Genomic DNA, 9,791 nt, shown 5'->3' on the forward strand with positions numbered 1-9,791 from the left:
GAAATCAAAAACTAATTGCACAGTTTTGTTGTACTCTGCGAGATGAATCTTTTGAGCCAATTAGTCAATGTTTAGATAATAATTTACAAATACAAACGAAATGCTACAGTTGCGCATTTATGGCAAAATGCCAATTTTGCCACTCCCAAATTGGGAACTAAACAAGGCCTAAAATGCATTACACAAGCTGGTGTGCATCGTCCTGGACAGGCTCTTTCCCCGTGAAACGTGCTTTTGGACTCACAGTTGTTCTGCTGTCAAAAACAGGCAGTCTCGGCTTAGGCCTCATCGAGTAAGCGTGTGCTTTTTTTTTCTTCCAGAGTGTTAGCTAAAATTTAGATACGAATATTTAGAGACTAATTAGAAGGATTAATCATAAAACTAATTATACAGGTGAAGGTTAAACGGCGAGACGAATCTATTAAGCCTAATTAATCCATCATTAGTAAATGGTTACTCTAGCAGCACATTATCAAATCATGGACTAATTAGGCTTAATAGATTTATCTCGCTGTTTAGCCTCCATCTATGCAAATGGGTTTTGTAAATAGTCTATGTTTAATATTTCTAATTAGTATCTAAATATTCGATCTGATAGGGATTAAAGTTTAGCCTAGGAAACTAAACGACCCCTTTACCATGTGCTCGAGTGTGCTACAGTGCTAATAATGTAGTATGTGTTGGAGCAGCTAGCTGCTAGCTCCGATGGATGGGCGGCGGCATCGATGGAGCTTTCGAGTGGTGCAATAAGTCGAAGGGCCGAAACGGAGGCCGATCGTGAGGGGGGTGTTGCCAAACTGGCAATGGCAAGAGCACACGAGACGGGGGAAACCCAAATGATGGCTTCGCTTTCAATTGGCTATATCATGGCTGTGGCTGTGCACTTGTTGCACTGCCCCCTCCCCTCGCATCTTGAATTGCCTATCTCCATGGCCAGCACCTGCGAGCAAGAGGAACCAGATGCAATGCAACTCCATGGATTGGATCGCGACTACTCTGTCCCAGGGATCATAACTTTTTTTTAATGGAACGTCACAGGAGTCATTATTGCTACCCTGTCTTGGAATTATTAGCATTCTGCAATGGAGTTCAATCAGTACGCCCATAATTCTCCTAGTACCATGGACAAGATCTGGTTAAGATTCTTCTCATTTCTTTCTCACATGGATGCCTAGTCCGGTAGTAGTCCTCTGGTCCATCCATTGCAAAACTGCACTGAGGTCTACTTGGGGCGGAAGAAATTTGAACTTAGCAATCAATTCTTCTGACAAGAATTGGACAAAAATATCGCGCTCCAAATGGTTGCCCAGCTCATGGAGACATACTGTGAAACTTAAATTAAGCAAATTTGACATTTGTAGGCTATCATTGGTGTCCATAATCAACCCATAATGTGACACATTTTCTTAACACTAGTCAATGATGACACCGGGTTTGTGCCTAACCTTACTTACACGGAGTAGTTTCTAGCCTCTTACTATGATACTATCTGGTTGATGGGTACAATTGTGGCAACCTATACGTTGTTAATTGTTGGTCTCAAAGAAGTTCGACACCAACAGATGTGTGAGGAAAGCAATAACACTTGTAAACTCTTGAAAAATAATGAGTCTCCCTTTACAACGAGGTAGAGATCCCCTTTTATAGTGACTCGTGAGCCACTTTACATCTCGAAAATGTCCTTTCTCACCTACTACATTTTTAGGATATGTCGTACATAAAGGTTATTAGGGTAATGTGTCAAAATTGGATTCTCCTACGTAGTCACACTTCTCACGCCTTCGTGTAGTCACGCTTCTCACGCCTTCATCTTCTTAACCTCGGGGCTTCTTCTCTGCGTCAGATCAAGTTTTAAGCTTCTTATCATCACCCTCGCGCTGGATGAAACCTTTAACCTTGTGCCTTCAACCTCAACCTAGGACAAACGCTCAACCTCGTGGCGCCTAGTCTAGTTCCGATCCTGAGTAAAAAGTAGAGTCGTAAGCCTGAACACTCGAGGGTAAGTTAAATTGCAGCTTAGTTATCAATCAATAACTGTTAGCTTCGAAATCTTAAAGTAGCAAGGAGGATGTGAGGTTAGGTGAGTTTAGTTTGTCAATCGAGAACTCGAGGTTAACGAGTTTCGTATCTTCACCTAGAATTTGCGAGGTTTTACCTACTGACAGTGCTCGAGGTTGCGTAGTTTTGAACGATCCCCAACGTTAACACTACATCCCCACACGTTATACACTTAGTCTGCTGGACTAAGGGGGTGTTTGGATACACCCTCCTAAACTTTAGTACGTGTCACATCGGATGTTTGATACTAAATAGGAGTATTAAATATAGTCTAATTACAAAACTAATTGCACAGATGGAGTCTAATTCGCGAGACAAATCTATTAAGCCTAATTAGTCCATGATTTGACAATATGATGCTACAGTAACCATTTGCTAATGATGGATTAATTAGGCTTAATAGATTCATCTCGCGAATTAGTATAGGGGTTCTGCAGTTAGTTTTATAATTAGCTCATGTTTAGTCCTCCTAATTAGCATCCGAACATCCGATGTGATCCTTCTAAAGTTTAGCATCTCGTATCCAAACACCTTACCTTTGCGTTGCCACAAGAAGTTGTCGGCCGTAGCTCTCATCATTCATGGGAATGTTACTAACCAACCAAAGACGCCAATGCTCTCATATAGGCAGCCCAGGCTGCCAAACATCATTACCCCCTTTTCTTTTCCTCAATCTCCTCTTTTATATCCCTGCACCACTTCTGCCGCCACATGGATTTCCTTCGAGAACTCTGTTTCATGCAACAATCATATTCAGCAAGAGCCTTGCAAAAGTAGGACGGTGAACCGGGCCAAAAAGAAAAAGGGTGAAAGAAGGAAGAACAAAAAGGATAGCACGAGATGACAGGCGCGTGCAGTAAAAATCTGGAGGTAAGAAAGGGGCTTCTTCAATCGTGAGGCATTCAATTGGGTGGGAGAGGAGATCATGATCACCGGATGGTGGCGTTAAAGGAACGAAGCTGGGCGGCGCAGTAAAGCAATGATAATCCACCTTGTAGGCTGGTACTGTAAAAAAAAAGGGGGGGGGGTGTTGTAAAAAAAGAGCGAAAAAGGAGAAGAAGAAGCGGTGTGGCGTGTGATGATGAGCGAGGACCCGGAGGCGAGCCATCATTACGAATCTTGGGCCGGCCGAGGCCCATCATCATCATCATTTGAAGGCCCTTCCCCTCGTCGTACCCCTCTTGACCTCTTTCTCACTAACCATTCTGGCCTGGCCACCGAATTCAAACCACTAAAGCTACATTGACTACCAACACCAATTACTGTGGCCGTTCCCCGCTGTAAAAGTAGAAGGGTTGATTGTTGGCGATAGGCAATGCACGTTGGGGGCTCTTTGAGATCTTGCAGACCTGAGGCCGGTGGACGCATGAGGCATGATCACCTCTTGACAAAACCAGGGCTGGCTGGGCTTAGCTATGATGGTCCAGGTAACCGTACCCTGTTACGCGAAATGTGGCATGCCACTAATTAAGCATAGTTTTTTTCATACGGGACAGTACGATTCCTTCACGCTTTCAACTAAAAAAGAAATCCTTTCTTCCAAAGCCAGGGTGCTAAGTAGAATTTGTAGGATCATGTGCCATAGGTTAGCTATCAACATCCTCGAAGTAAACAGAGTAAGCTACTACCAGCATAACTCCGACCATCATTTCTCTGTACGTGGGGTACTGGGGTTTTCTCCCCCGGCCGGGCAACGGCGAGACACGGCCGGCCGTGCGGTCAGCGTGTGGTGGTGACTCGCGCGCGCGGACGAACGCGACCGGCCACGGCCAGCATCACGTGAGGCCAGGCCAGGCCAGGCGCCGCGCCCCCGGCCTCATGATTAGCCACCATTTACGCCGCCCTGCCGCCGGCCGGCCTCACTCCGTTCCGTCCCCGCACCCAACGCATCATAGCGTCCCCTCTGTCCCTCTGCTCGAGTTCGAAGGGCTCATGAGTGGCAGACCCCCTCGTACGTGCGACGCGCCACGCCACGCCGCGCGGGGCCGCGCGTCAGCGAGCCCGGGCGAGATCGCGGTCGCGCCTATAAATAAGCCCCACCACCCACCCGACCCGGATCAGCCAGCACAATCTCTCTCGTCGCCAAGAAAAAAAGCAGTGGACTTCGCCATCGATCCCAGCTGCCTCCTCTCTTCCTTCCTGCCCCACCAGCAATCTCTGCTACTCGAGTGAGCGAGCTGCTTTAGGCCTCCCATCTTCTCCACTCCCCGGCAGCGAGCCGCTTCCAACGAGGTGGTGCTTCTCAGTCTCGTCACTTTTTCCCTTGGTGATGTGCTTCATCGTCGCCATTGCATGCATGTACAATCATGGGTTCATGTGTGCCAAATGGGGCCTCGCCCTCTAGAACACTTGGTGCTTCCCTCCCTTTTTGTTCGTTTCTGCTTTATGCAATCTGCTCCCAGTGCCTTTGATTTGTTTACATGTCTTGGCAACCTTGCAAGTTGCATATCCTAGTAGGAGTTGTACTAGCATGCGTTTAACAATGGTGTGACTGTAATGATATGCTTAGGATTAGGAAAACTTTCTGTCCTGTTTTTTATTTTTAATTGTATAGAAGCTTCAGAAGAGACATGCTTCAGTGTCTCTGCTGCTGCTGCTCTGCTAGCACTCTGTTTCGTTTTGCTCTGGTCTAATGTCTGATACTCTGGAACATGCACCCCCCCCCCCCCCCCCCCCCAACCCCCCCACCCCCCAACAGGGATGCAAGTGTGCAACCATACCATCGTCTGCTACTAAATTGGTTCCCCTGTTGTGGCAGAAGGCCAGGCGAGGATGGACAGGCTGAACGCGAAGCTGTACCTGCAGAACTGCTACATCATGAAGGAGAACGAGCGGCTGCGCAAGAAGGCGCTGCTGCTCAACCAGGAGAACCAGGCCCTCCTCACCGAGCTCAAGCAGCGCCTCGCCAAGACGGCGGCGGTGGCGGCCAACAACAACAACAACGGCAGCGCCAAGGCCAACGGGAACGCTGCCGCAGCAGGCAACCGCGCGCTCATCCCTGACCTCAATGCCGCCGCTGCAGGGGCGCATGGCGGCCACGAGAAGAAGGCGGCGCCCAAGCCCAAGAAGGCGGTTCCAAACTGATGCGGCCTGTTACTGCCATAGTGCCATGAGCTAGAGTTTGTAGTTCTTATCAATGGTTTTATTACTTCTGGATGTTAGGGCTGTGTGTTTAGTTTCAGCTGATGGAAAATCGCGTGCCTACTGATGTGTAGCAGAGTCCTCATGGATGGGTAGCTAGATCAGCTAGGGCCTAGGGGTATATATACATAGTTGGGTCATTTGTGTGCTGCATGGCAGTGGTGTTTCAGCAGCTCTTGGTTTCCTGAGGTCTTTACTCTTTAGCACAACTTGAGCCAGAGCATGGCCAATGTTATCTGCTGCTTGTTTGATGATACTATGCCAATCTAATGCATGGTGCTACCATCTTTTTTCTTGAAAAGCTCAGTACAGTAGGTTGTCTAAGTTCAGTGCGAAAATATCAAGTAGCACAGTGACAAAGCAATGAAATGTGCTCATCAGGCTCAGAAGGCTAATGTACATTTGAGATATCCCTCTGTTGCTTCAAAAGAAGAAAAAAAGATAGCCCTCTGTCGCTTCAAAAGACAAAAATTATAGCCCTACTAAACTGGAGAAATGATATGCTGCTTTAGTACTTCAAATGTACAAGTGACATTCGAGCTCCATGAAACAGTATATGAGGAGTGCAGTAGTTTACAGAGACAGAAAACCAACCTCCAAAAGAAGCAGGTCTACTCTGCTGGCATATCCGATTATCCACCATGAGTGAAAAGCAAGTTCGAAGCAAACAGTCACCACTCACCACCAGCATCACTCTCTGTGAAGCAAAAAGAAAGATCAGTTTGTCAGTGCACTACAATCAGTGAACTTCTCATGGTAGATGAATGTAGCTTTTACCATTCAATTGGCTACCATCAAGTTCAAATATATAAATATTATGACATGCAGTCATCACTAGCTCTTCTTTCCTGTGCTGCACATGCAAGGAGCATCATGCCTATCATGGCTGCTCTTTGTCCCACATATCCAAGAATCCAGGAACTATTTGACAGATCCACCCTTCCTGGATCACATCACCCCGATCAGCTCTTCCCTTGCACAGTTGTAACCAAACATACGCCTGACAATCGAAACCGTCCATCCAACAGACAGTCAGACACTGTGATACTAGCATAGCAGAGGACCTGAAAATCGAACCTGTTATGATCCACATACCTGTAGTTAGCTGTGCAAAAGAATCAAATAAGTGTGCTCAAGGAGGGATCTATACGACAAAATGACACACAAGATGGCGAGATGTGTGTTGATGTCATTCTTAGCTTCATCTGGATTTTCATCCCTTGACTCAGAGGACTTGAAAAGAACTCTGAATGATACAAGATGACGTACTCCATTCAAAGTGTAATGCGCAATTTGACTTAGTACGGTTTCCGAAATTAAAATTTGACCCATTATTTCTCTTAAACTACAATGTTAGTAGCAATAAAACCATAACCACAAGATGGTGCCTTCAAAAATGAATCTAATGATGCCACTTCTGTATAACAATTTTTGCATCTCGTAAGGCTAATTGTTGGTTGAAAATTACAATAATTGGATCTCTAAAATGTACACACACCTAAAAAACGGGGGGAGTACTTGACTAATATGTGGCCCCTCTTGCTATCATGAGGAATTGTTTGACCCTACATTCCCACAAAATACCACATGAGCACATTTAAGAGTTCAGTTAGGGACCATCTGGGTAGCCTAAAGAAGCCGCAAAAAAAAAAATCATTATGCGAGCTGGCACCTATTCCCCCCTTTTTTTTGTTCGATAAGAAAATTATTGTATTTGGATGTCAACACACTACAACAGATGCACAGCATGAACAAGGGCAAGTTGAAATGAGTACAGTTCTGCAAGATGATTGCCACAGCAATGAATCCCGACACCGAACTTGTTGAATTGTAGATGCTAACCTAACTCTCCTGCTGTTATCTCACAATAAAGGAGACAAGTTGGAAACAACAGAGTAACATATTGCATATTTACGTGTTGTCTGTAATGACCAGATTTCCACTTTTTTTTTTCTGACAGATTATATCTGAGTTAATTCTACCCTTAGCAATCATATAACATAGTATAAGACAACACTGTGAAATAGGTATAAATATGTAACTTTTTATCTATTGTACTAATCAAATACTCCATGAGGAGAGTAGACCAACCATGAGAATCAAATAACATATTCGCATCGATGTAACTAGGCTAGTGTTTGTTAAACTGCTAACTATTGTGTGCTAGCAGCCTACTACCTCGTTCTGATCAATGAGATCCACAGCAGAAGTGACAAAATATCAGCTAGTACAAAGCTACCCACCAAAAGAATGCCAGAGCCATTGATACTGCAGTTTGCATCGACCTAAAACATTGGGTATTACCAAACGAACAATATATCAATCTTATTTTGTAACAATAAGAACTTCCCACAACACGAGCACAGACCCGACATAGCAATCTTGTTAGTCCTAAACCAGCATATAACACAGAGTTTCTAGTACAGCAGGCCCAAGAACCATCCATGTGCCCACTGCCCACAATTCTAACTCGCCACAGGCCGACCGAGCACGAAGTCAGCACATGAAAGAAAAGGCTCGCCACGGGACCAGAGGAGCCTCTGGCTGGGGGCGCGCGCAAGCAGCCAGGGTAGACGCAGGCAGAAATCTGCATCGGCTGCGAAACCCACCTGATTACCTGTTTGAACGAAACGATCCCGGCCACCGCTTCGCCCCCACACCGCAAACACCATCATCACCCGGCCGCGGGGCGCGCACAACTTGAGGCAACGGAACAAATTAAAGACGGCGGGAGGAGGGAGCATCAGTTATTCTTCTGAATCCCTTGCTCCTCCGCGGAGTCGTCCGGCGCGGCGGCATCCGAGAAGCGATTATTCTACTTCATATCGCCGACAGGATCGCATCTGGTAATTGGATGAAGCTAGATGTGGGGTGGAACCGTGGAAGCAAGGGTTGTGGGAGAAACTGAGAATGGGCGGTCCGTGAGCAGGTGCTGAGGCGCGGGGGCAGGAGCGTACCGGGCAGGCAGGTCGGGCACTCCGGCTCGTCGCAGGGATCGGGCGGGGGCAAAAGGCGATCGTCGTCGCCGAGGAGTCCGAGCGCCTCCGCCGGTCCGCGCTTGAGCATCCTTCCCGATTGGTTTCGTTCTCTTGCCGATAAATTTTTTTTATTTTCATATTTTTTTACGATTTTGCAGAAATAGTCGAACGAAAAATTTGCAGATTTAGACCTATACCACCGTAGTAGGTCCGCTTCCGCCGGTTGGATTAGCGGTAGGAGGTTCGACGCGGTGCACATACGTTTTTCACCGTATGAAACGGCGGTAGCCTGCTATAGCCGTTTCGTACGGCGGTAGGTGGCCTTCCGCCGTTTCAAGGGGCGGCGGGCTCCCCTCGCCTGGTTTAGCCAGATTTAGCCGCTGCTACCAGGTTTAGTCGGCTTTAGCAGGGTGCAGGATGCTAACGGCTATAGTGGAGTTATAGCCGTTTGAATTGGCTATAACTCTGTTTTAATCTAATTATTTTTCGTGTAATTTTGTATGATATTTTTAGAAGTGAAATATATAGTTCCATTGCAATATATAACTTCGTAACTTGAGAGAGGTAGAGTGATTGAACAAAATAATTGGAAATAATTTAACTCCCGACTATTAGATACATAGCTGTTTCTAGCGAGATTACAACGGATCCAAACGAAATTCTTAAACCAAGTGGCATGTTACTAAACCTAGCATACCTTAGGTAATTGAAATAGCTAGGGGAAGAGCCATATCTATTTCCTAGTAGAACTGGCTCTGCAAGGACTGCGACGGCCCAGCTCCATAGTAGCCAGCACCCCAGAGGTGGCGGAGACGGGGACGATTCTTATTGTGGTGGTAGGAGCTCTTGTACCATGGATCGGTGCAAATCAAGTCACCTACGATGTCAACCGCTTAAGGATTCGTGTCAACTTCAGACTGAAGATCCTCGACCTTACGTTCCAGGTCAACAATCTTGCACTTCAGGTAGTGTATGTACTCCTGGGTTGGCTCAGAAAGTGGTAGATCAACCCACTTGGCGTAGCGGCAGTTTCCTTCATCGAGATAGGTCTGAATGTGATGTTAGTTTGAAGGACGGGAAGCTTAGGAAGAGTAATGAAGTACCAACACATATAGGCATCGAAAGAAACAACGATTTCCATCACCGTAGCGGTCATAGAGCCAGACAACACAAGCCACGCCATGGTGACACATTGACCATACATCCTGACGGTCATCATAAAGCCTAAAGGAGTTTGGAGGGGCGTAGTTAGTCCTGTCCTCCAGAGGGAACTTATTGAGGGGTGCCTCATACTCCGTTGGGCCAAAAGAACCCGACCAAGTGATGGTTGGAATAGGAGCACACCCTCCTCTTCCCCTCCTCCCACGACCTCTCCCTCTTGCGGATATCATAGTTCTTACTCGTGCTCAGTGGCGTGGAAGGATACGGGAATTTTACTTGTGCTCCGTGTTCCTTTCAATTCATCCAGCAAACATTGGTGCTCAACCACTCTAGTCACCTCCTAGTAATCCTTCCATTTCCCCTTGTATGCGTGCACACTAAACGGGCAATTGCTTCTCAAACAGCACACATCATACACCGTCGGGTTGCTCTTCACCACTCTTAACTGACGCT

The 9,791-nt window shown here is 46.5% G+C and overlaps 1 protein-coding gene and 1 long non-coding RNA gene across 5 annotated transcripts; one reads left to right on the top strand and one right to left on the bottom strand.

Annotated features, from left to right (window-relative positions):
• Positions 1–4,107: 4,107 nt before the first annotated feature.
• LOC117862763 (uncharacterized) lies at positions 4,108–5,500 on the top strand. Of its 3 annotated transcripts, none has more exons than XM_034746272.2 (2): positions 4,108–4,410; positions 4,817–5,500. In XM_034746272.2, exons 1-2 carry the CDS (start codon positions 4,365–4,367, stop codon positions 5,140–5,142), a joined length of 372 nt encoding a protein of 123 aa, XP_034602163.1. In that variant the 5' UTR covers positions 4,108–4,364; the 3' UTR covers positions 5,143–5,500. The 3 variants fall into 3 exon arrangements, with proteins under 3 accessions (XP_034602163.1, XP_034602164.1, XP_034602165.1); XM_034746273.2 differs by having other exon boundaries at positions 4,108–4,290; XM_034746274.2 differs by having other exon boundaries at positions 4,108–4,290; positions 4,820–5,500.
• A 57-nt stretch (positions 5,501–5,557) lies between these two features.
• On the bottom strand, positions 5,558–8,294 carry LOC117862764 (uncharacterized). 2 transcript variants are annotated; one of them, XR_011898848.1, is made up of 3 exons: positions 8,157–8,294; positions 5,977–6,276; positions 5,558–5,896 (listed from the first exon to the last, which is right to left on the bottom strand). It is a non-coding gene; the product is annotated as an uncharacterized lncRNA (long non-coding RNA). The 2 variants fall into 2 exon arrangements; XR_004642057.2 differs by lacking the exon at positions 8,157–8,294 and having other exon boundaries at positions 5,977–8,150.
• Positions 8,295–9,791: the final 1,497 nt, after the last annotated feature.

The sequence above is a fragment of the Setaria viridis genome, chromosome 7 (assembly GCF_005286985.2).
Source record: "Setaria viridis chromosome 7, Setaria_viridis_v4.0, whole genome shotgun sequence".
NCBI lineage: Eukaryota > Viridiplantae > Streptophyta > Magnoliopsida > Poales > Poaceae > Setaria > Setaria viridis.

What these genes read in the sequence shown, in the direction of transcription:
- LOC117862763 (XM_034746272.2), top strand. Translation starts at nt 4,365, where the DNA reads ATGGGTTCATGTGTGCCAAATGGGGCCTCGCCCTCTAGAACACTTG. An exon ending in CTCGCCCTCTAGAACACTTG is followed by an intron (nt 4,411 to 4,816) that starts GTGCTTCCCTCC and finishes CTGTTGTGGCAG; the next exon opens with AAGGCCAGGCGAGGATGGAC.